This window comes from Typopeltis vanoorti, chromosome 6 (genome assembly GCF_054136105.1).
Source record: "Typopeltis vanoorti isolate ZY-2024b chromosome 6, IOZ_Tvanoo_1.0, whole genome shotgun sequence".
NCBI classification, from domain to species: Eukaryota; Metazoa; Arthropoda; class Arachnida; order Uropygi; family Thelyphonidae; genus Typopeltis; species Typopeltis vanoorti.
The window spans coordinates 89,721,020-89,748,203 of NC_143554.1; the positions used below are offsets into that span (position 1 = coordinate 89,721,020).

At 36.5% G+C, this 27,184-nt stretch overlaps 1 protein-coding gene across 1 annotated transcript; it reads left to right on the plus strand.

The window, feature by feature from the left end:
* The first annotated feature begins 646 nt into the window (after window positions 1–646).
* Window positions 647–26,123, plus strand: LOC150105688 (delta-sarcoglycan-like). The gene is made up of 8 exons (XM_090395011.1): window positions 647–957; window positions 4,606–4,932; window positions 5,351–5,452; window positions 5,567–5,648; window positions 7,833–7,952; window positions 16,483–16,555; window positions 18,103–18,226; window positions 25,592–26,123. Exons 2-8 carry the CDS (start codon window positions 4,606–4,608, stop codon window positions 25,757–25,759), a joined length of 996 nt encoding a protein of 331 aa, XP_090251137.1. The 5' UTR covers window positions 647–957; the 3' UTR covers window positions 25,760–26,123.
* The last annotated feature ends 1,061 nt before the right edge of the window (window positions 26,124–27,184 follow it).

Below are 27,184 nucleotides of genomic sequence, written 5' to 3' on the forward strand. Positions count from 1 at the left end.
TTATATGCTCTATCAGTTGTCAAACATTTGTGCATAGTTTATTCACGGTGGTAACAAAAGAACGGAATGGAATTAAAGGTAATATTTACTCTTCACACTTTTCGTTTTTTTTTTTTTTTTCCAAAATGCGATACTGTTCCAACTATTTTTTATTCATGTTAACAGATCTACAAAGATAACGTTGGGCGAATATAAAGGCGAATTTAGAAAAGAGATATTTCATTGTTTAAGATTAGCGCCATCTACCGGATAATATGAACATGTTTTTTTTTTACTGCTTCAAGGTTGATATTTTTTTCTTTTCTTTTCTTTCTTTCTTTTTTTTTTTTTTTTTTTACTGCTTCACCACAAGTTTATTCCAAATGAGAGATTTCTTTATTCCTCTGCTAGCAAGAATTCGCAAGGGTTAATAACAGCAGTGACGTCCCAGTGTGACTGCAAAAGTACTGGTACGTCACTCCATCCTATTTATAGGATGGATGAATTCCAGGTGGGTAATTTGAGCTTCATACTCTTTAAAAGGGGTCATTGCTTTGTTTGTACCGAATGACAGTTGGAGTACTTCCCCACCCCCACCCCATTGAACTTCTTCTGGTATAAACTCTCATAATTCTGCGCAAAGATGCAAAGAATTGTAAAAAAAATCATCCACGAACATTAACTGTTTTAAGTAGCAATGCATAAAAAAAAAAAAAATGAACAACAAACAGACAAGTGGCAGAGTAGATGTTGCTCGTTTTAAACAGTGTCTTAGAACCACTCCAGCCGTTAAAATAGTTATATTTTTAGCCACAGAGACTCACTGTGTACAGGAACAAGCCAGTTACGTTGAATGCATGTATGATGGCGGTTTAACCAAAATTGAAGGCAGAGAAATAATTAAACAGTAATAAAGCTGAGTTTGCGAAATATAAGAAGAAACAAATTTGAATAAATTGAATATAGAAAAGAATTAAGGTGAGTACGAATAGATTTGATTTGTAATATTGCCTTTTTTTTAGCGAGAAAGTTGGATAACACTTCCGCATGTCATCTGTCATCTCTCATTTTGTATCTTTTATGTATATGGGAAAAATATTTAAAACACTTCCGTAATTTGGCAGTGTGTTTAACATCCGAGGCGAGATTTTAAAGCTCCACTTTCCCTGTATTTTATTTTTATTTTTATTAAATTTAAACCGATCTTACAGAGGTTTCCATTTTACAAGCAATGTTTAGTTGCTTTGTTAATCCAAATAGCAAATTCAAATATTAAATAAATATTTCACTATCTCTTTAAATATTAATGTTTTATTTATTCTATTCAACTATTATTAAACAAATATACGGTGGCAATGCATTGTAATTTTGTGCAAAACACAGGGGGAATAAACAGTTATTTTCGTCGTAGTTGCTGAAAGAATGATCTAGCCACTCTCATAAAGTAACTTCATTTTTTGATAGGAGTCTGTAAGGAATTCTATGGTTTCGTAGTACTTTCTCCCCACACATGTATTTGTTTTACTCTCTATCTATAACTTTAGGCCTTTTGGAAGTTAATTCAGGCCTCTAATAAGAGAGAGGCAGTGGTGTCCCATCGACCGATGAATTCAACTCCATCTAAAGAAATCACAAACATCCATAACCCCGGCGGGATTCGAACCCAAAGTCTGTTGGTTGTAGAGCGGGTACAAACATCCCATGATTGTAGATCGTTTGACTAATTTTAAACGCATTAAAACTCCAACCTGGATTGCAATTAACTTTTGTTCATATTTTTCTGCTTACGAGATATGCGCCATGCATTATTAGCTGAATCAGCCATAACCGTTTTTGCGCATCCACAGATTTCGTTACACAGCCCTATATTTTTTTTATATATATAGAGCTTTCATGCCTACACTGCTTAATCAAAAGTTAAGAAGTAACGAAAATCTATCAGAAAGAAAATTTTATTATGAATTCTCAATTTTTTTCTCTTCGAAATCTAACGGATTTCACAGTAAAAATCCATCTTAAAACTACGTCATTTCCTGTATTTTTGTTACAATAAATATTGTTATCAGCAACTGTCTGTTAAGGGAATGAAATAATAAATATCAAAACCCTCCCACGAAATACGAAACTTGCAACACTCAAAGAATAGAGTTTTTATGATCCATAAAAATACACATAACACACAAACGCCGATGATGAGGTAGCTAGCAAAGTGAGGACATCTTATTTTAATTAGGTACTTATCGTCAGGTCCCTTTCTCGCCTTTCGTACAGGTTATTGTAAAGCTGGCGTCTAACTTCCTGTTTTATTGTTATGATAGTGTGGTTGTGCCATAAAATGTGTAGCATATATTATCAGATACAGAAGCTGTATGATCATCTACAACATAAATCGCTGTATAAACCAAGAGACCCTTATTAAAATAGCTAAAAGTTTCCAAAGTTTTGTATTGCTTCCAGCAAACTTCTTGGTCATCAGCTTGTCAAGGAAAAGTTTTTTTTTTTTTTAAAGAAATGAATCTTCTGCAGAATATTTTAAATAGCGATTTAAGAATGAGTTTTATCTGGATTTTCATGGCAAGTGATTTGTTTTTATTTCTTCCGGCAAATTGCAGTCACAGAGTTACATTCAGATATTCCCTCTCTCTCTCTCTCCACACAAAGCCAATTCGTACACACACACACACAGTGTGTTGACTATCGACTACACCTGAATGGTTTACTTTCGTAAATGTAAGTTGTTCAACTAACTTATCTTTTACTTTAAAAAAGAAGAAAGTAGACATTAATTAATTGGATCAGATGGAGGGACATAACTTTTGTATATTATTATTATTTAACACCTCCAGGGAGTCCAAAGACTCATTGACGGAGGGCATCTACTCTACAGCTCTTCCTCTCACTGCTCTACCACCCTTCATCATCTAACACCAACCCCATCTACCGCCGACTACCACTCGTACTTTCACCGACAATCACAAACATCCATGCCCACGGCGGGATTCGAACCCGCAGCCTTTTGGCGGGAGAGCGGATACGCTAACCACTCGGCCAACCAGGCCGGCATCTACTGAACATTTATACTCAGCTAAATCATTGGTCAGCTAGCATGTTTATGGACAAGCAGACTGCACGGTGGGCCGGAAACAGTTGAAGCTGACAGTATTCTGGTAAGGAGATTATTCTCATGGACATCACTGAAGTCATGTTATCTCATTCCCATTCAACAGACCGCTAATTCTCAACTGGTGATTGTTTCGGACCAGGTATTGTCACAAGGTTCGAAGAGCATATACAAGAAACCGTTGTTCTCTGGTCTTCTTATTCTCCTGATTTGAATTCCATCGAGGTAGGATCCGCTGGTTGATACCAGTGCTTCTCTCGGTTGCTGACCTAAAGGACGTTATTCTGTTTCGTTGATCTAGAATACCTCAGAACGTCTTCTGTGGTCTATTGGAGTTCAATGCCAAGATGGTGCAAGCGGTTATCTTGGCCAAAGGAGGCCGAACACTCTCAAGTAGGTGGTCATCATGTTTTGACTCACGAGTGTATCTTACATCTTGTTTCAGAAGTACTTCTGTACTGGTTTTGAAACATACTTTCAAAGCCAGTACAGGCCTTTGAAACGAAAGCAGTTTCAATCTTAAGACACACTTGGTTATTCTTAGAAAATATACAAACATACATTTCGACGTCGCTGCCATTTGCGTCGAAATACTTCGTTTCCAAGTAGGTTACAGTTCTTAGATAATAAAACAAAAATGTGCAAACGCTGTTGACTACGTCAGAGAATTTCTTTTAAAATCGTATTATTTCTAATGTTCCAAAATGATATTTAAATTTAATAATTACGTATAATAAAAACACGCTTAATTTTTTGTTTGTTTGTTCGGAAGATGCCAAATTTATTTGATCTCTGAAAAGCTTAGTTTAATGGTTGCTGATTTTCTCTATATGGCCTGTGCTAAATAACGGTAACAGAAATTGTAATATGCAATCCTTGGTTTCGATAATACACAGATCACCCGAACTGTCAGTTACATCCCTTTATTTTGTCACGAATTTGAAAATTAAAATCTATTCTTGCTAGAGAATATTCGATTTTTTTTTTTTTTGTGCTGAAATACTTGCATTAGTTTTCTTATAAAAAAAGCTACAAAACTAGACGGTTTATCTCTTCTATATTCGTTAATATGAAAAAGAATAACATTTGTAACCTTGTGAAAATTTTTTTGTAATAATATACCAACCCAGTAGGCAAAAGTTGGAACACGATGATTGTAGTATGTGAAATGTTCATAGGTGTCGCTATCTGTCAACATGAGATTGAACCTGGTATATCTGATAAGTTAAATACGATCGTCCATTGTTGTAATATCAAGGCCAAGGTGTATTACATATGATTGATTTGGATGTTTTATGATTGGGGGCTTTGCTCTCAATCTATGGAATACATATTTTATAGTAGCTTATTTCTTTTTGAAAATAACATCTAGCTTGGTATTGTATTTCCATTCTGGTTGGAGATTCACACCATCGTGTCCGTTACTTATATTCATGACATCGTATGTAAATTCACATTAGCTGAGTGTACGTATTCTATCAACTGACAGAGTGTTATTGTTACAGATGGAAAACAGGCGCAAAGCAGCATCCAGAAGAATCAGCATTGTCGTTCCTGAGGACATGGACAGAATGGCATCGCGAAGGGTAAGCATCATGTTGCCTGAAGGGATGGACCGCAGGCGAGTATCCAAACTCCTTCGAATTGACCTTCCGGATGATATTCCTACTGAAGATGAAGAAGATGAGGAGGATGATTATGGTCCTTTCCAAACGGGTATTTATGGATGGAGAAAACAATGTTTATACGCTCTACTCGTTCTAGTAGTAGCTATGACCATCATCAATTTAATTCTCATCATCTGGGTGATGAAAGTCATGGATTTTTCAATTGTAAGTCGTTTTTTTTTTTTTTATTTGAGCTTAGTGAGTTAAGCCTAACTCAATAAGTTATCCTAACTGTTAGCGCACTTCACACAAAGCCTACGAATTCAATAAGCCACATTTTAAATGAATGTATTAGCTTACTCAGTGAGGAAATTCTAGAATGTTCTGTTTGAATTAAGCCTACTTTTTTTTAAGCTTCATACCTTAATATTAATAATATTAATATTAAGGATAGTATTAACTCCACTTAACACGTCAAATTGCTTTGAGAGTAACCATTAAGCATTAGCTGGTTATATTAGTGTTAACACGATAAACTTAATCCAAAATTTCTCGAAAAAAAAGAATATAATAATCAGAACTAATTATTTCATTTCTAATTGAAACGTTTCTACTAAAATATTCATTATCTTCTTTTATATAGAATGGAATGGGATGGCTTAGGATTATCCCAGATGGCATTCGCGTAGAAGGAGAATTAGAATTCTTAGATGGGCTCTATGCTAATGGCATACGTTCTTCTAAGGTAAGATTTCACTCCATAAATAACATCATCTATTATTGTTCTCTGTAATCTTATTATGGAATACATTTCTTCCTTTGAATCATTCTGTTTTTAATTGCATTTTTACCTTAACAGGCGTTAAACATCGATTCTTCTTTGAATGTGCCAATCAAGATATATGGCGATGATGGGAGAATCCAAAACTCTTTAAATCTAGGTACGAATCTAGAATAATTATATAAATTATATTTTAGGGCTAATTTACTCCAAGATATTTATAGAGGTAGTAGTTAAGTTGTAGTCTGAGTCATTCTGTTATTATTTACTGAACTAGGGGGGATCCTGCCCCCCCCTGTCGCCTACCCCCCCGGACTTCCGGACTAGTAGGCCGGTTCTCCTTGAATTCTGATGACTCGAATTTTGAAGACTCGACACTCAGGGGTAGCCCCTGAGTTTCAAAAAACGTGACACAAAAACGTTACAAAAAAGGCTTAGCATTTTATATTATAGAGTAGATATAGAGGCTGTAGAAAGGATAAAGAACTACAGAATCGGAACCGCTTTCATTTAGTTCCGTCATCAGACAGTGTAGAGATATAAAAAAAATAAAAAAAATTAAAGCCTTATTCAACCCCCCCCCCCCCCACACACACACACATACACACATCGAGACAAATTTAGCGTTATACAAAAATTCTTGATAAAAATTGTTAAACTAAATTTTTTTTTTAATGAGAAACTAATGAAATATCTTAATTTAAATATGTCATTGTTATTCGTCCGTTGACCTTTGACCTTGAATGGAGGAGAAAATCATTATTTTCTATCAGATAATAGAGAGGTAGATTATCAGAGTCAGGTTCTACAAAACAAGTTCTAAATTTATGATAAACCAAGTCATATTGGATTAAATATTTCGACATTTAAAGTGTAATCTCTAAACTAAATATTTGGTTTAAAAAAAAAAAAAAAAGATCTCATTCCGAGAAATTCGTTCTTATATTTTTATAAATTTATATTAGATACCTTTATCTAGAGAAAGAAAAAAAATAGGATCCATTATCACATTGAGTATGGTATATTCAACATCCCCGTTAACTGTTGGAGACGTCTAGACTGTCTGCAATTTACTTTATGAAGTTTGAAAAGAAATAATGAACTTTGTTGACGAAGAAAAGCTTACATACTACTTCTGTGTAATAATATCAGGGATAATAAACAAAACTTTGATGGAAAACTTTGCAAATGCTGTAAATAATATATGAAGTGCTATCGAAAAAGACCGCAACGAAAAACAAACTTTGGCTAAGTTAGCTTCCTTTCCATTAGATAGATGATCAACATGATTACAATATCCGAATCGTTTAAAGAGATTGATTACTTTTTTTCTATAGTTATCTTTAAAAGTGGAAATTACCTGTAATTCGAATGCTGTATATTGAAAATCAATAATCAAACTGTTAACTTCTGTGGTAGATGGAGATAAAGAATCCTTGACTCTTTATCCCGTCATCTGAATGAAGAGAATCTGTGTGGATGGGGTGTTGTTGAGCTAAAAGCTCTAGTCACGGCTGAGTAACGGCATTAATCGAGCCTCAGTTAAAACTTCATTGGCTACAGCATTGCTAACCGCTACTCTGGAAGTCCTAAAAAGGATTGGTCTTCTTCACCTCCTTTAATCAAAGTGTCCTTATAGTCCTTATAAGGACTGGCTTAAAGGGGCGAAGCAAGAATGCTTTTCATCTTCCCCGTTATCTGTAGAGGACAGTGTAGGGATAAGGTGTTATTGAGCTATTAAAGCTCTGATCATGGCAGGTGGTTAACAGCAATAGCCGAGCCTCAGTTAGAACTTCATTGACTGCAGCATTGCCATCCATTACCCTCCAAGGGGATGGTCTATCGCCACTTCTACCTCGTTAATCAAAGTGATATTCACTTCTTTTTATTTAAAAGATTTATATTCATAAAATTAAATTCTATAAATTGATCATACCAAAATATTTTTAGCTATAAAAATTTTTAAATATTTTTTATATTTAAAATAAAGATTTAAAATAAAGATTAAAAATAAAGAAAAGTTTCCTTATTTTTCTTAAAAATTCGTTTATTTTTCTTAAAAATATTGAGAATTATAATAATATTAATATTAACTGCACGAAAAAATACGTCATCACTTTATTAACACCTCATTGGCCTCCTAAATATAAATTCAATACGTTTAAGCATGTGAAATGAACATTAAAACATGACGCTACTCTTGGAATGATTTTTCCTACTTGTGAGATAATATAATAAAGATTGATAGAATTATTCATTCACAAAATAAAAATACTATGTATTTATATTCAGAATAAATTCAAAAACTGAACAAAGCAGTATGTTTGACTTTCATCTTTTCTAGCGGATTCGATATTCGAATCAGTAGTGGAGCATTTTACTGTCACTGATCAAAACAAAAAGCTTCTCATGCACATTGAGGACGAAGAAATAATCCTGGCAGCCGAAAATGTAGTATTTTCAGGTTAGTGAAAATGATTGAAGACCGAATATTATGGTATGTGAAAATAACTAACAATCATATAGTTATATACTTAGGAGAAATATAATCTGATTTGTTAATAACTTTTATCCAACAGTTGATATCATATACGAGTTTAAATTATATTATTTTTTTTTTAATATCTTACAGTCGAAGAATTTAATATCAAGAGACATTTGTCGTGGTGGGTGCCTTGATTTCGATTATATAAGTAGCTTGCTACAAATAGTGAAGTATTACGATCATTCATTGTTTAGTCAAGCGAACTGAATATAAAATCTAGAATATGAACCTCTTCTTTGATTTGTGCAAGGTTGTATTTGCTTTTATAGAAATAACGATTTCGATAAATTTTTAGAAATAAAGAAATCCCACTTTAATTTTTTTTTTGTCCATCTCCCTCCAAGACATCAGATAAGTTTTAGTATCTTTGCAATTAAAAAAGTGGTCATGTTCCTCTTCCACCAAAGCTTAAAGACAAATAATTTCAGGCTTCTAATAAGCAAACTGGTGGTTTCACACCAGGTGATGAAAATCATTTGTTGTGAAATGCATGGAGATTATGCATCGCTTCAGGAAGTTAAAATGGCTTGGTCTTTTATTATTATTTCGGGAAACTCCAAGGAGTCGACAGACTCATCGAGGGAGGCCCTAACATCATGTCAAGAACAACTATTCGACATTCATAGAGTATCTATCATACCTCACCTTGAACTCATTCGCGGTCGTAGCACCCACAACAGACTCTGGCAGCTTACTTCACTCATTCACTACTCTCCAAGTAACAAACCTAGCTCTAACACCCCTGCTAACCACATTCTTGCCCAGTTTCCATGGATGTCCCCTAGTCCTCCCACCACCAGTCCTATTCTCAAAAATATCTTCTGAATTAATCTTACAGAAACCCTTCAGTAATTTGAATGTCTCAATCATATCACCCCTTTTCCGCCTATCAACCAATTTTTGCAACCCACAAATCTTCAACCTGTTCTGATAAGGTTCATTCCACAGACCTGCTATCATCTTGGTCACTCGTCTCTGGATCCTCTCCACCTCCTCCCTATCAAGAAGAAACCCTGGCGCCCATATCTGGGCAGTAGTCCAGATGGGGTCTTATCAAGGCTAGATACAGAGGAACAATAACTTGTTTGTCTCTCCTTGTTAAAGTATTTTTCAGCAACCAAGTGATTTGATTAGCTGATTTAGCCACTTTTGCGATGTTTCCCCCTAAACTTCAACTCCCTATCCACCCCAACACTCTTAAATCCCTGGCCTCATCAATCTCCTGGAGTACAGTTCCACCAATGTGATATACTGCTGCTAATCTTTTCACTCCAAAATGCATAACCTTACACTTTGCCACATTAAATTGACATCCATTTTTCCCAACCCAGTCCTCCAAACTATCCAAATCATCCTGCAATATTTTGACATCCTGTGCACTCACAATTGCGCTACCCAGCTTTGCATCATCAGCAAACAAGTGAACACTTCCTCTCAGATCCTTTCCTATATCGTTAATGAACAAATTGAAAAGTAGTGGTCCAAGAACAGAACCCTGCGGCACACCACTAGTCACAAGCCAACTTTTGGACTCAACTCTTGAATAAACCACTCTCTGGTATCTCTCCATCAACTACCATCCTATCCATCTCACCAACCCAATATCCATCCCCATCTGCTCCAGTTTACTGATTAGGGTTCTATGTGGTATGTCAAAGGCCTTGGCAAGGTCCAGTACAATCACTGTAAACCCATTACCCTTATCCAGTTCAGCTGTCACTGTGTTATAAAATGTGAGCAAGTTATTGAGGCATGATCTACCCTTCACAAAACCATGTTGTCCCCCATACAGTATCCCATTTTCATCTATCCAATCCTGTATTCTTCTCTTGACTAATTTCTCCAAGACCTTGACAACGATTCCTGATATGCTAATCGGTCGGTAATTTACAACATCAGTCTTGGAACCTCCTTTATGCAGTGAAACAATTTTCCCCTCTTCCCCTCCCCCTCGGGACTAACCCAGACCTGAGACTCAAATTAAACAAAATGGTCAAGGGTACTGACAATTCTTTAGCCGCTTCACATGCGACACGAGCTGGTATACCATCCAATCTCACAGATGTATTGGCATTGAGGTTTTGCAATAGACTACTCACCTCCACTTCATTCACCACAATTCCCATATAATCTATTGGTTCATTCATTTCTGTAATGTGACCACCTGGAAGATGTATTCTTGCAAAGTGCTTGCTCAGTAATTCAACTATATCAACTGATTTGGTTACCTCCCTACCATCGGCATTCTTTAAAATCATTCTGCCATATACATTTTTTCTTTTACTTGCAACATATCGAAAAAACTGTTTAGGATTCTCTTTAGCCTGCATGGCCAATGTTCTTTCGTAATCCTTTTTTGCTTTTCTTATCACACTCGTTACCCTTCTGGCCTGCGTTTTATACCGTTCATATGCTTGCCGGTCACCTTTCTCGTTAAATTCTCTCCATAGTTGTTTCTTTTTTTTTTTTTTTGCAGCTCAAGCTTAATGGTGTTATTCATCCATTTAATCCCTACTTTATTTATTATTCGGACTCTAGATATACAGTCAGCCATTGCTTCATGCAAACACTTCTTAACCGCCTCCCATGCACTATCAACTTCTAGTCCTTGCAGTTGTACATGCCATGGCACTGAACCAATCAATCTCCTAAGCTTGTCATACTTTCCAGCCCGATAATTCCACATGTACCCTGTCTTAATTGTAAATTCCACACCTTTAGTCATCTCCCAAGTCAAGACCCTGTGATCACTCTCACCAATTGGTGGCAATGTGGTCATATTCGTTACATCCAAATTCTCAGATGCAATTACTAGGTCAAGCACTCTCTGACCCCTAGTATTTTCCATTACATGCTGTCGCAGATAGTGATCCCTTAATAACCGCATAAAATCCAATTCCTTCCTCCCATGTGTCCTCTCCTCCTTCCAATCAATGTTACCATAGTTGAAATCTCCCATAATAATTACCATCCTTCCACTCATTTCTTCTATTTGCTTGTGCATACTGTCACCACCATCTTTTCCATCACCTGGTCTATAGCAGCACCCAACTTTATATTTTGTTCTGCTAGTTTCAATCTCATACCAAATAGCCTCAAATGTGCTCTTTTCTCTATCCTGCAGTTCCACTTCTATTCTTCTTGGCTGCAGCTCATCAGCTATCATCAATAACACTCCACCCCCCCCCCCATTTTATTCTCCCTGTAACTCCTGAACACACCATACCCCTCACATTCAATCCTATTAGCTGTGTCATCTTCTGTCAGCCATGTTTCACTAATGGGAATAACCTGTGGTCTGGAAGTGCCAACCAAGGCGAAAAATTCTTCCCTCTTGTTCCTAATACTTCTGCCATTTGTATACATGAATTGCAGAAGCCGATTTATCCCATCCCTATTTTGATGCCTTATACTAACTGTCCCATTCTGATTCGTGGTCTTTCCTACTCGCTTGTTAGATCCGTTACCTCGTAGACTACAGCTTGCTGAACTAGATCGTTGGGGTGTATGGACGTTTTAGGAAAAACTTTGTTGCTAAAGATTGTAGGAAAGAGAAGAGATAAGGAATATTTGTATCTCGATGAAGTTGATTGTTTCTGACGAACCATCGGGCGTTCAGAATCATTCGCAGGCACTTGTTTAGTACACGTTGCACTTTGAGAATGTTAGTAATGGAGGTGTGGCTCCAGGCTGGAGAAGCATAAGTGACTGTGGGACGATTCATCAGCTGGTGTAAAAGCAATTTGATTCCGATGTTTAGCTTGCTGTTCCTGTTAATTAGATGGAAGATCTGGGCGATGGCTTTAGATGCCTTTGCACACGTAGTCTTGATGTGTTGGTTAAAAATTAATTTTTTATAGAGCACAACACCCAGGTATTTTGTTTCTGTCTGCCAGGGAATTTTGGTATTGAATAGTAAGACGTCTCCTGCAAGAGATATCGATCTTTTCGTGAAGAGAATGGCTGAGCTTTTGGGGAGGGGGGGGGGGAAATTCACTTGTAGTCTCCATTTGGAGAACCATCTCTCTAACTTTAGAAGGTTTTCTTGAAGCTTTCTAGTAATGAGGTGTGGTCGGAGAGATCTGGCTGACAATGCTGTGTCATCCGCATACAGGGCCATGATGGATGACATTGGGTTGTGCCGAAAGTTTGACATGTATATATAGAGGAACAGCAATGGAGCCAGTAGGGATCCCTGCGGTACTCCGCCAAGATTTGGCGCTGAGAGGAGGTAGTACCATTGATCTTGGCTTGCATGTTGTGTTCTGTAGATATGATCTAACTAAATGTACCATTTTCAGTGAAATACCGGTTGAGATAAGTTTATGTAGCAATCCGAAGTGCCATATTTTGTCAAATGCTTTGGATAAATCAAGAAAAACAGCTCCGTGTATTGACGCTAGTTGTAGCTGGCGGTAATATATTCCACAATTCTGTGGATTTTCTGGGTAGTACTATGGTGTGCCGAAAACCGAACTGCTCTTTAGGAAGGATGTTTAGTTCATTTACTGATGCTTGAAGTCGTGAGAGGATGACCTTCTCCGCAATCTTACCCAAGTTGGAGATGAGCTGATAGGACGATAGCTGTGAGGCAGGTGTGGGTCCTTGCCTGGCTTATGAATTGGGATTGCATCAGCCTGTTTCCAGGTGGAAGGAAAATGGTGAAATCTTAAGATTGCATTTATTGTTATGGTCAGGTGCACTACAGCTTTTCGGGGCATAAGCTTGATCACGCTATTCGTGATGCCATCCGGACCAGGAGCTTTTTCGTTCTTTAATTTTTTAATAACATCATATATTTCAGCAGGTGATGTGAGTGCAATATGGTCAGCACGGGTATTAGGGAGTTTTAATGAGTGTGTGACCTGTCTGTGAATTTCATCCAAGTGATCGAGGTCTAAGTTTTCATATGAAGGTTTGCACTGCTCTTCTAAATTTTTTGCTATGACTTCTGCCTCGTCTACGTCTCTGTGAACAAGGCCCTAGTCAGAAAGTATAGGGGGAAGATATCTGTCTTTGTTTCTGATATTCCTCAAATCACTCTATCTGATATTCCCCAGATAGAGTGATCAGTAGGTGAGATAAAAGCTAGCTTTTCTTCCCATGCTTGGTCTCTGTGAGCTTTGAGTGCATCTCTCACTGTCCCATTTAGTCTGTTAAGAACTGTTTTCTCTTGAGGGCGCGCGAGTGTTTTGAAATCTTTTCCTGGCTGTTTTTTTTCTCTCTGATTAAGTTCATAATGTCTTCGGGCAGACGACCAGGCTTGGGGACAGATTTGTAGGAGGTGGGTGCCATTATAGCGGAGTTAATTTGTTCGGTGACGATTGTGGCTGCGGTTTCGACATCTTGTTTTGAACTTATATGAGGAACAGGTCCAATGCAATCCCTGAGTACTTTTGACAATCTTTCCCACGATATAAATGAGTGAGAGGGAGGAGACAGGTCTCTTGTTTTCCCAGCTGTAGTAGAATTGGGTTGTGATCAGATGAAAACTCGTTCAATGATTTTAGGTTGTACTGAAGTTTAATATCTTGCAGGATAGCTAAACCCAGGATGGCTGCAGTTCCAAACGTACTAAGATGAGTTGGTTCGGTGGGGCATGCCACGACAGCATAATTTGATCCTATGCAGTTGGAAAGGATACAGCCATTCTTGTTGGTAGTTCTACAATTCTGGGCAGGGTGATTGGAGTTTAAATCCCCGGTAATAATGATGGACTCTCTGACGCCTAAGATGGCATTTAGATCAGAGTGCAGTAGAGTTTTTAAGGGTGGGTTGTATGCGGAGTAGATTTTCAGTCTGCCAGCCAAGCTGGTGAATTCTTCCACGCCTGTGATCTCAATATTAGTGGTTGGAGGGTTGTTAACAGAATGGTGTATGATATAATTTTTAATGAAGATAGCAGTGCCGCCACCTCTATAGTTTAACCTGTCGGTTCTGTATAGGAGATAACCTCTTATTTTAAGACTGTCCGAGGGTCATAGATGTGTCTCGCTTATTAGAATAACAGCTGGTTGATATCTATGGGTAAAATCTTGGAGCTCCAAAATTTTGTTTCTGAAGCCATTTGCATTTCATGTAACGATCTAAAGAGAGGCGGGAATTAGTTTGTTTCTATTCATCTATAAGTGCTGTGAGGATGGCCTGTGTTTCGCGTAGGAATCTTTTAGTAGAGGTCGCTGAAGGGTTTGACAGGCTGAAGTCTTGTAATATGTTTGATAGAGAGGTCGTAATAACAGCTGTCAGGTTTGTAGGTGGGCTGATTCTGTTCTGGTGTTGGCTTGTTTGTACGGGCCACATCTGCTTAACCTCTTGTTTGCTCTTGACACCCTCTATCTTTGAAGGCCGCCGAGCTTCCGGTTGTGGTTCATGGACCTCTGGTATTTTTGTATTAGAGGAGGAGGACTGTTTAGCTGTCTGCAACCGTCTGTTCTTTCTTCGGGTCTGAGTACATCCTTTATAGTTGGCTGGGTAAAGGCCACCGCAGTTGGCATATTTAGCCGAGGTGGTTTTTGGCTTTGTACAGATATTGGTTGGGTGGCTATCCGCACATTTCAGACATTTAAACTTGACTTTACACAGTTTCTGGGTGTGGCCAAACTTTTGGCACCTGTGGCATTGCCCAGAAGATACCCTTTTTCGGAGTGGATCTGATGTGCTGATGAGCTCGCAGATTGATTTTAAGTTGTAAATATTTTTGTAAATGTTATGGATCTCTATAAGGACTGACGGCATGGGAATCTTGTCAGTTATGCTGATCCTGTAAGTTAAGATCGGCAGCTATCTCTTCTGGATCAATGTCTCCACAGACGCCACGTAGGACCACTTTTAATTTTTTTTTTTTTTGAACTGAGTGAGAAGGTTTGGTACTGAATACCTCTGACGCCCATTTCCTTTGTTAATTTTCTGTAATCTGTCACCTTGGCAGGTTGTATCTTGATACCCTCATGCACATTTTTGGCCTTTGTATAACCAATGTGTAAACTGGACATGGTAGATCTTAGAGTTGACCATCTGTGTTTTTCTCTTAGTATGATCGGAGGCACCTTTTCTTTGGGAGAAACAGTGGAGTCCGAAACTGGATCGTCTTGTTCCATTTCTTTATCTTTGGGTGGTTCTACGGTTGTTTTGCGCTTCTTGCGTGCACGGACTCCTCATAATCTGAGGGAGTGGAGATCACCGATTCCAACTGTTCCTCCATTTTAGCGGCGTCTGCCTGTGCGGTGGGAAACGTATAATAAAGGTTCACCTTTCCTGGCCACTTGTGCTCGCCCAGTCTGATGAATTCACGATATACTTCCTCAAATATCGTCTCATCTATTTGTTTTTCCATCTCTATCAATGTGATGTGTCAGAAGCTGGAAAAAAAAAAAAAAAAAAAAAAAAAAAAACGCTTATCGTGCAGTTGTAGCCTGACCGGCACTTTTGCGAAACTCCGAATTTTTTGGATAAAAGCACTGGCATAAAATGGGGAGATCTTCAGAACTCATCTGCAACAAGCCACAATTCAAAACCAATTCATCCGACTACCTTCATCTTTGTTTATCCATATGGGTGAAAGCAAAAATCAGTTCAGAATTTCTATTCTGATCAATTAATTAACGTACAACGTTACTGGCTGGATGGGTGAAGCAAAAATGCTTTTCTTGTTCCACTTTATCTGTGTATGTGATACAATGAATGAGGTATTATTGAGCTACCTGGAAATTAAAAAAGAATATTATTGGCTTGTTTGATCAGTGGATTTGAGTGCAGCTTTGCCTTGGAAAAGAATTTTTCAGCTAAGTCGTGGAGATGACAGTGGATATAATGATAATGAATGGGAGTTTCCTATATTTCCTACTATAGGAATATTACTGTGGTAGTTTACTGTTCCTACATATATGGAGTATCCAGGATCAATCAAGGATCAATCAATTTGGCATTCATGCAGAAACTATATATTTTATATATAAATAATAAAAAGGTCTATTAAGATTTTTTGAAATACTATAGATTAAGCTTAGTTATATAAATTTCTTTTCATTTATTTCAAAATAAATTATACTTTACAAAAAATTATATTCTTATTTAATCCTTTAAAAAAAATATGCTCTATGCTCTGCGTTATGGGTAATAATGCAATTAACGTAAGGTCAGCCTCTATATATACAAGTAGCCTATTGGGAGGATACTTCAAGCGTAAGCTTTGTTTGCTTAGATTTGATTAAAAGATTAAACAATAATATAATTTCTTGGCAAGTATAATTTACTTTGTAACCCGGCGGGGGGGGGAAAAAATCTATAATTATCTAATTTCTATTTTTCTGATTGGCTTAGTTAGTTTACTGTATTAGTTAGTAATTATATTAAGAATTTCAAATAACCCGATTACATAAAATTTAATTCTAATTTATTTATTCTATTTTATTCTTATTTCTTCACATATTTTCTTTATTTATTGTAACAGAGGAAGGAGGCTTTCTCTTAAAAGGATCGCTTCAAACAAATATTTTAGAATCGGACCCCTTCCAGCAACTAAGGTAAGATATGCACAACTAAAACAAATAAAATAGAAATGTTTGAGATAATTATTATATTCGAATATTAACACTAATGTTATTTTTTATCGGAGTGTTAAGGAAATTTTGAACTTATCACTTGAGTGAAATCCAAAAGAAAAATAACGGAAAAGCTTCAGGAAACAATTTGTGAGAATTCAAGTAGCACAACTTGAGATAATATCTTCTAGCCGGCAACATTAAAATGTAATTATGCTTTAGTGTCCGATGCATTTATGATATCTTTGGGGCTTTTCTCGGTTATCTGAAATGGCCTCGACGTTTATTACAGCTCAGTATTTGTTTTATAGTATGTTATTCATGATTCTGTCTTCCACTCGAGTTGTTTTGTGTTTAATGTATTATTATTATATTAGTTACTTCCTGTAACTATTTAAATATTGCTGGATAATTAATGCAATGTATTCTCTTATGATTCTGGGTATTGGAGGCCTAAAATGGCCAAAACTATGTTCGGACCTCTAAAACATAACGCTGGTTTTATTTATTTTTCTTCATATTTTAGAACTGTGTAGCCTTCTGGTGACGTTTCCACTTCCACAGCTCTAGACCGCTAGAAGAAAGATCGATAGAGATTCAATTGTAGATATTACTGTCTAGAACTTTCTTTACGTCATTTTTCAGAGACGTTTCCCGAGTCAGTCGATCTTTCCTGCAGGAAAGTTTTTTCTCCCAGAAATTCGCATTTTTAATTCCGCATCTAAGAAAAATCCGCCGTAGAAAGTCACACCATTGCAGACAACACAGGAGTTAGGGAGATCACGAAAAAGCGACAGTTGTCCATTATAATCTCGCTCCTTAGAAAACCCTTCAAAATCATCGGTGGTCATGGGCTCAGCTCTTAGTCTCTTAGTGACGGGAAATAAAACAAAGCATCTCATGATGGACAATTCATAGCGAGTATTTTTTTTTCCCAGTATTTTTTTTTTCTTCTTAAAAGTACGTGTGGTTCATTTCTAACTTCAATAAGGTCTTCATCTGCAGTCTCCAAAGCATTTATTCATCCTCTATCATCACTTATCTCCCTTTTCACTATTTACATCCTCTCTTTTGTCTCAAATGTTGCATTCGCTATCACTGATCTGATTCCTTTATTTTCTTCTTTCACTAATTCTTTCACACACACACGCACGCACATACTCCATTCAGAAGTGAATACTTAGAACTGATTGTTCGCTTCGATTTACGACATTCGACTACGAAAAGCGAAACTGTTGGTTGATATATTATCGGCGTCAATGAGATCTTGATTTATTTTATTGGACAAGAACGTTCCAAATAATGTTGAGCCCTGTCAATACCAAACTTACAGATCTCCCCCCCCCCCTTTTTTTTTGTTCCGCCCAACTTCAACTGTCTTTCAGAACAGCCTACATTTTGTATGCATAACAAGTTTACCTCTAGAATTAATAGATTATTATTATTATTATTATTATTATTATTATTATTATTATTATTGTTATTATTATTATCGAGTTATTTTTAAATTTTTTTTCTTTTTATAACAGATTAGAATCTCCCAGTTATAAGGTAGAATTAAAAGCTCCAGAAGGAATTGTCATGGAAACCAGAGCTGGCAATATTGAGCTCATCAGTCATACAGATCTAAGATTAAACTCCACTGAAGGAACGGTAAGCATAATTAAACTTACCACTAAAATAAAATGTTAAGAATAATAATGTGGTATAGTGATGTGTGATACGGGAAGGTATAAAGGCAAGGGAGTGCACGCTAACTGACTGTGGTTGCCTACAGTAGTGGAAATCGGACATGATTTAGAGCTAACCGGATTTCAATAAGGACTTATCTGGGTAACCATATTTACCGTTAATTCGCTTATGCGATTGAATCCCGAGTAAGAGCAACTGAATTCAGCTGTGGCCAATGCCGTGAAGAAATAACAGTCAAACAGGCCACATGAAATGATGAAAAAGGACAGAAGAAAGAAACTGTCACTAACGCTAGATTTCGAGTTTCATTGTGCAGAGCTCGCTGTCATTGGATAGTAGATCGTGCAAAAGGTGTGGTGGGTGATGACGAATCGTGATTCTTCAGACCGGATGGACTTGTTTAAGTATGGCGACTGTAAGATTGTCCTAGTGCCTATAGAAATGAATACTAAACATCATATTGACATTTATGGGAAATTTTGTTTTGCTTGTATTTTCTATTAGGATCTATGAGGTTCTATGGAAATGGCTAGTTCAGTATCAACGTGATAATGTACCTGGTCATACTGCTGGATGCAGGATGAGGAATACCGAATTCAATCCAGCAGGCAACCTTTAGAAAGCATAGACCAGGGGAAGTCGATAATCGCCATTAAATTTTATTCTATTCTATCAAATAATAAAATCCGCTAACGCCATTTATTCTCATAGGGAATTTATAGACGAAACCGTTTTAACCCTAACTTCCTAATAGGTTTTTCAAAACCGACATAATAAAATTCATTAAGTTGTATTCAGAACCACATATTCAAATCTGTTCTCTTTAATAACCGATGAAGTTAATAAACTTGTGGAACATTCTCCAAACAGCGCGGACTTAGTTCCATCGAACTTTAAGTTATTCCTAAATTGAAGAAACATACCACAAGGGTAGCCACTTTGAAAATTACTAACAGGTCAAATCAATGGTGAGATAAATGATTGCTGAAAACATGTTGAGAAACAGTGTAGGAAAATAAAGGCGATAAGTCTATCGTATTTATTTATTTAATTGGCATGTTAATATTATTCGTGATTCGAACCCGGATACGCTAACTACTCGGCCAACCAGGCCACGCCGATTTTAAAAACATTATGAAAGGTTAATAATATTATTTATCGTTAAGTTTTAATAATTATTAAACGTAGATAATTACTAAACATTAAATTAGCAAACTACTGACTTATAATTAATAAATAATTCCTTATATGAGGACTGGCTTAAAGGGGCGGAGAAAGAATGCTTTTAATCTTCCCCATTATGTGTAGAGGACAGTGTAGGGATAAAGTGTTATTGAGCTATTAAATTAAAGCTCTGATCATGGCAAGAGGATAACAGCAATAGCCGAACCTCAGTTAGAACTTCATTGGCTACAGCATTGCTATCCATTACCCTCCAAGGGTATTAATCACCGAGTTTTTTTTAATTAATAACAATTATAATTTACTCTTTTTTTAAATTAATCATCATAGTCCTTATAAGGACTGACTTAATTAATAAATAATAAAAAGTAAATTATAATTTGATTATATAAAGAAACAATGGGTGTGTTGTGATGTTGGGTTTAGTTTTTACGATATCTTTTAAACTATTGAATAAAATGATTTCAGTCATCTGTCTTTCCTTCATGTTTTCCAGAAAGATTTCTTGTTTAGGTTCTTTGCCAACGTAATTTCAGATAAAATCGACTTCAACGTGCGTCTGAAGTCTGGAAATTCATGCTTACGTATCGTTGATTAAATAGATTTTTCTTCGTTTCTTTAATGGCAAATCCTGTGTGTAAATACGTACTAACCGCATTTCTTTTCTATTTTATTTTTTTCGTTTGTGTAATTTCACGCCTGTTCTGTTCTTTCTACAGCATCTATCTTCTTATTCCAAACACGAAATTTTACGAATATGCATAAGACTAAACTGATCTTTCGTTTAGGAAGATTTTTCTCCCAAAAGAAAATTCGTGCCTACCTAAAATGGTTTATCTCAAAGGAAAATTAAAAAAAAAAAAAAGAAGAAGAAGAAGTAAATATTCTAATTACAAACGTGCATTTTTATTTATTTATTTTTTTATTATTCTTTTCGAGATATTTCATTCCCTAAATTGCTTTTCTTTTTATATTCAAATAACTGTGAGATGTGTTTGCATTATTGTTTATTTGTCTAGGCTGCTTTTTATTTTGAGACTAAAACCAATATCTACCACGTTATGAGCATGTTTCTTTGCATACATGCAGTTTATTTAAATAATTAAAATGCAAGAAATATTTGACATTTTTAATTCCTCTAGACAATTAAAATACATACAAAGAAGCAGTAGGTTACTCAAATAATTAAAACCATGAAAATATTTTAATTTTTATATATAATTCAAATCCAACGAAGAGGATGCCTGTGTAGTTTTGTGGCAACGTTCATAGTGTAATAATGCTAGACTTCTGAAAGAAAGACCATTGTAGCTTCGATTGCAATCGCGATTAGTCAATTATTGGCAAGACAGTTCACCCCTTCCACAAAGTAGGATTTTAACCCTTCCAAAAATCGAACGTTAAATTCACTATTACAGACATGCGAGTGTTAGGTTAATGAGCAACAGAGGGCGGTAGTCGTCTGTCGTACTAAGGCTGTTTATTGACTTCTAAAAGATAGGGATAAAAGATTCCACTTATCCCCTTTTATGACATAAAAAAGCACGTGATTTATAAAGCATTTTAATTCATTTATATAATTGCAATACGATTAAAACTTAATGGTTCATGTTACCTTTGAGGTTATTGCAATATCAATACTAAAGTCATTTTATATTTCTAAAAAAGTTTAAAATGCACAAAAACTTGTTATAAGTTAAAATATGTTTAACAGAAAACACAATTTTTTGATTTGTCCACATTTACCACGCGTTGCCTAAGTCCTGAAGTTACTTCAGGTGCAAACTTTGTTTGCTTACACTTGGATAAAAGATTAAACTAAATTTATTATAGTCTAACCATGTGGAAAAAAACTTCGTATATATATTTTGTGAGTTCAACAAATTTCATCATTGGCCTGTAGAGTAAGATAGGCTGAGAGTCAGCAGATAGTAGGAGAGGAAATAAAGATACAGTGCATAGTGGTAGAGTAGGTAAAAGAGGCCTCAGTTGACCTGTTTTAGCTATTTGCCTCCCAGGGGCGATTCTAAAACGGTCGTTGATTTTTCACTTTAGAAGAAAATGAAAAATCCTAAAAAGGAAACATGTAACAAAAACAAAAACATGAAGTAGAGAGAAAACAAAAACTATAGATAGGACTAGAAACCGAAAAAGAAAGGTGGGGGGAAGGGTCTGGCCTGAGTGATGCAGCTCTCAAGGAGCTGCACCACCTCGTTATAAGCTTTCGCTGCTCAGGTTCTCAGGCCCTCCTCCACCTGTGGGAACTAGAGAACATTATAGCTCTGGACAGGAAAACCAAGGGATGGTTATTGTGACTGTCGTTTGTTATGGGCAGTCATTATTCTTTTAGCCACCTCGCTTCCCTTGACCATGTCTAATTTGGAGAGAGCTATGAAGAACGCCGATGCCGCCTCCTCGTCTATGTCCAGGGCTACCTGTACTTGCTCAGGGGTGATTTTGCTGATGTCTTCAACAAATAAATCACCCCATTTTGCACTAACTACATTGGGAAAATATTTCCCTGTGAGGAGGAGCTCAGGTTCTCCTATTCTCACTATTGCTTCTTGAAAGTTTTCTGCCATCCCAGGGATGCCTTTAACTAGATGTTTTAGAGTCTTCCCTGTTTTGCATGTGGAGTCTCTAATTCTTCTATTTCTGCTGTTTTTTTTATTTTTTTCATCTCCTTTTCCTCTGGACTGAGGGGTCTTTTGAAGGGGGACGCTGTTTACCTCCATATTTTCTGTTTCTTTTTCTTCTTCTCCTGCGATTTCAGCATGTGTGACAGCTTGCTTTTTGGCTGGTTCTTCATGGATTTCTCGCTTCTTATCTTTCTCGGGTTTGGATTCTATGGCAGCATTTTTTTTTCTTATTGCTCTCCTTAGGTGGTGTGATGGTATGGCTTTCTGCTGCTGCCTTCAAGTTTGGAGAATCTTTCTTTTCTATATTGCTAGTATTGCCTGGAGGTATTGTTGTGATGGCACCTCCCATCCTTTTTCCAGGGTTCTTGATGGGCAGGTGTCCACTTTGTGGTCTGTGGCACAGCATTTTAGGCAGGCTGCCTCACACTTATCCAGGTTGTAGCCTGCCTTGAGGCAGTTTTTACACTTCGTTTTCAGGCAGTCGGCCCCAAGGTGGGTGAAGGCTCCACATCGGAAACATTGTTTCTTTACGGCAGGGTAATTAATCATTACTCTGGCAGATCTAATGACAATAAAGTTGGGAACTGGCGTTTTCATGTCTAGGGAGATGGCACATTGCGTACTACGCCCCATTTCCCGAATATGTCGTGGATAATCTTAAGATCAGTTTCAACATATTCCAAAGGGAATCTGGGGATTCTAAGTAACTTGGTAATACTTCCCACCAAAAATGGGACTATTTTTTCCCCATTACACTCAAAACCTCCGAGTAGTTTATCTCGGGTTTGTATACTTCTGACGACTACTTGGAAGCGGCTACCGCCGAAAGGAGTAAATCCGAAAATCTGGTCGGCACCGACTGTTTCGATGAGGGCTAATTTCGACATCGGGGATGCAGGTCGGCATCCACTTCTATTCCGAGTGTCCGCGTACGCGGCAAAGCCATAGCTGGTTGGGGGGGGGGGGCTAAGCTATTCCCACCACTACCAAGTGTTTAATATTTCCCCGGTCCGGGGTTTGGGAAGATCTGTAAATTTCCGGTTAAATATCGTGAACCGCGATGGGACTCGTACCGATATTAACGGCTAAGAACAGATACTACGAAATGCTAGTAGCCTGTTAAGCTGATATGCACAGACACTATATCTAAGCCAAACGGCCGAGAAGCGATACCAAAAAATGCAATTTATTCAAAAGAGATCTTCATCTTAACACGTTGTGTTCAAATGCGTAAAATCCTTACATCCTTATAAGGACTGGCTTAAAGGGGCGAAGCAAGAATGCTTTTCATCTTCCCCGTTATCTGTAGAGGACAGTGTAGGGATAAGGTTAATGAGCTATTAATGCTCTGATCCTGGCAGGAGGGTAACAGCAATAGCCGAGCCTCATTGGCTACAGCATTGCTATCCATTACCCTCCAAGGGTATTGGATTGAATGAATCAATCACCGCATCTCACGGTCGATTGATTGATTCATTTTCTTCGAATTTCCATGCGTAAAATCCTTTTAGTCCTTATAAGGACTGGCTTAAAGGGGCGAAGCAAGAATGCTTTTCATATTCCCCGTTATCTGTAGAGGACAGTGTAGGGATAATGTGTTATTAAGCTATTAAATCTCTGATCAAGGCAGGAGGGTAACAGCAATAGCCGAGCCTCAGTTAGAACTTCATTGGCTACAGCATTGCCATCCATTACCTTAGTTCTTATCTTATAAGAACTGGGCGATGGACTGAGTCCTTGACTCTTTATCCCGTCATCTGAATGAAGAAAATCTGTGTGGGTGGGGTGTTACTGAGCTAAAAAGCTCTAGTCATGACTGGGTAACGGCAATATAGCCGAGCCTCAGTTAAAACTTCATTGGCTATAGCATTGCCATTTGTTACCCGGGAAGTCCTAAAAAGGACTCTTTTACCCATCCATTACCTTCCTTGGCAATTTTTAATTTCCTTACAGATCGTCAAAATAATAAAAAGGTGTTTTCTAATTTTTTTTAATTATAAATTTAATTTTTTAAAAATAAATTAAAAAAGGATTTTTCTTGAAATTAAATAATATATTATAAATTTTTATTTAGAAGTTTACTATAAATATAAAATTAATATTTTGTTTATTTTTTGAAATTCTTAGACAGCAGTTTGCTAATTGAACTAACAGATAGGAGCATTGCTATCGGCCGTAATTTCTTAATACGACACATTTGCACCATATTTACAGTTTCCTTCAGGAAGAAACTTGTATGATAGACGATCGACACTTTCAATAAAAATAGGAAGAGTATCTATAACTTCGGATCTTGTTCAAAGCTTTTTTTTAAAACTCACTTAAGTTAATGAAGGAATTGATTGGGAAAGTAATATTTGTTGGAGAGAAACGTGTAAGTGGAGATACATTTTAGTGAAAAAAAATAAATGAAACAAATGTTCTTGAAAATAAGTTCTTGGTGTCATTGCCATCTAGAGAATATTTAATAAATGTTATTGTCTTATCGTTTATTACCTTTCTATATATTAAAATAATTTGTTTCTTTCATGTTGACTAGGGAAAATGTGATGTAATGTTGCCATGGCAACAGTAGGTGCATCTCAACTTTATCTAGAAAGAAATAGGCCAGCCGTTTGTATATTTTTTTATTAAAAAATGAGAAAAAAAAATTAAGAAAGAAAGAAAATTAAAAATTAAAAGAAAGCAATATGTCAGGAAAAAAAATTATTTCAGTAGGTTAGTTGCCTGTTCGTAAATACAACATTGATAACGATTTTTTATGAAATCCCCCAAATGCAGCAATATTAACCTACAAGTTACCAGAACCTCCACGGATACCATCTTAGTAAGTCTTTATCTTTTCTATGCAAATTAAATAAACCAAGGTGAATCAAGCGAACCACTGGAAATTCTTAAAATTTCTCTATCTTATCTTAAAATAAATTGGCCGAGCAAGGGACCTTCTAAATTCATTCACAAATTTTTTTTCTAGTTGTAATGCAACATTTTCTATTAGGACAACGCTCCAAAGACTGCATAACAAAACGTGTAATAAAATAACATAATAATGTTTCGTGATCACGCATCTTTCACGTGCGTTACCCAAAATGCATAGCGCTTATTAAATTCGTATTGTCTGCACGCGTACAATTCAAATACAGTACTAACATTTATCCAGTGATTTCGATGCCTATAGTAAACATACAAAAAAAAAAAAAAAAAAAAAAAAAAAAAAAAAAAAAAAAAGATTTAGGTTCGATTGGTGACGTCACTGTCGACGACACATTCGAGATTTACTTAGTTCAGTTTATTTAATTTAATACGAACAAACGATCATTGATAGCATTTGTAGTCATTTTTTTTTTCATTTAGTATAATTACATGACCGCCAACAATATCAATGCTATATTAGTTCTATTTCCTTGCATCAGATTAGTAATAGTATTTATTTATCTATTCATTTATTCTGTGTGTGTGTGTGTGTGTGTGTGTGCTCACTAACAACATCTTATCTTACTTACAGATCTTGCTGGATTGCGCCCACGTGCTGTTCAGAAACCTTCCACTTTCCAATCCCACCAAGAACGGGAAAGGTCAGGTGATTTCCTATCAGATGTGTTCCTGTGAAAACGGTCAGCTGTTTCTCTCGCCGACAGACAGTCATTGCCAAGCAGACAACTGTCCATTCTAAACTATCCGAGGTTTTTTTTTTTTTTATTTTTTTTATTCCTTTAGGCGATGTTCTTATTGTAGTTGTGAAGAATGAGTGATGCACTTTGGGATCTCGCAAAGGTAGAAGTCCGTCTGTGAGAATGACCTCCAGAGGACTAATGGAGCAATGAGGGAGGGGTGAAGGAGGGGATACCTCAGTTTGTGTGATGGTCGCTAAAAGGAATTTCGAACAAGACGTGGTGAAACTGTTAACCACATGTTGCCTACTTTAATGGCTCGGCTTTCGTCGCTTTTTTTTTTTTTATTTTTATTTTTCTAGTCTCAACACCTGTAAATATCTCACCGCTGATTTCTCAATAAATTGCGCGCGCTGTGACCTCTCACCTCTCTGTTCAATTCAACACCCAAACTACTTTATACCAAAACAGCAATTTGACTCCAAGAAAAACGTTGTGAAATAACAGCTTCAGATAGACAGATGATAAAATGGATAGACAGATAAAAAAGCGAGGAGAAATAGAAATTATTTTTTCCAAATAGTCCAATTGTATTTCTCTTTATACAATATATTAGAGGTCGCTTAGCAACCAGCAAGAATTAAAAAAATAAAATAAAATTAATTGTTGTCGATTTCAGTTGTTACCATGTCAACCAACCAGTCATCTGCAAAATTTCTCTATCTTAATAGGTTAATTCCTATGACGTATTTTAAATGTATTACGAAATATTGGACTTTTTTTTTTTTTTGGCTTCCCCGTGACACTTCTACTCTTGCGCTCCCTGTTAACAGCATCTTTCACAAGGAACGCATGTAACACTTAAGCACCAGTCGCTCTATGATAGGGCGGTCGGTCTCATTACAGTTTTAGCGTTATCTGTTAATTACCTTTTCGTCTGATGAGCGGAAAGTGTGAGAACGACCACATCTGTGTGCGGAAATTACGAAGCAGACACTTCCAGACCGCAAAGTTACGTACTCTAGGAATTTCCTGTAGTTAACCGGATGTGAGTTCAACAACCAGTTCCGGTTGTAGACATGATAATAACCATCGGTCTTAGTAGACACACACGGTGACGTACTCAAATACCTTCGCTAAAAAGAATTTAAATAATTCTTGAAAATTAGGAACATTTAATTGCCTCTCTCTCTCTCTCTCTCTCTCAGCTTGTGTTTGGCTTATATTAATTTTGTCTTTATTTATTCTTTCGCTGTTTTGTAATCCTCTCTTTAATTTCGTTGTTTATTTATTTTATTTTCTCATTTTTTTCTTTCTTTCTCCTCTTCGTTTTCTTTTCCCTTTTTTTTATTATTTCCCTTTTCTTCTTTCGTTTTTCTATTAATTTACTGTTTTATCTATTTTTTTTAAATTTCTCATGTCATTATCTTTACATTTCTTTTCTTTATTTGCTATCCTCTTAATTCTTTCTTCAGTATCTTAAAGTG

Bases quoted from the DNA above. Each gene is read 5' to 3' on its own strand.
- LOC150105688 (XM_090395011.1), top strand. From the start codon at position 4,606: ATGGAAAACAGGCGCAAAGCAGCATCCAGAAGAATCAGCATTGTCGTT. The intron at 5,649-7,832 runs GTACGAATCTAG...CATCTTTTCTAG, and splicing joins CCAAAACTCTTTAAATCTAG to CGGATTCGATATTCGAATCA. The intron at 7,953-16,482 runs GTTAGTGAAAAT...TTATTGTAACAG, and splicing joins CGAAAATGTAGTATTTTCAG to AGGAAGGAGGCTTTCTCTTA.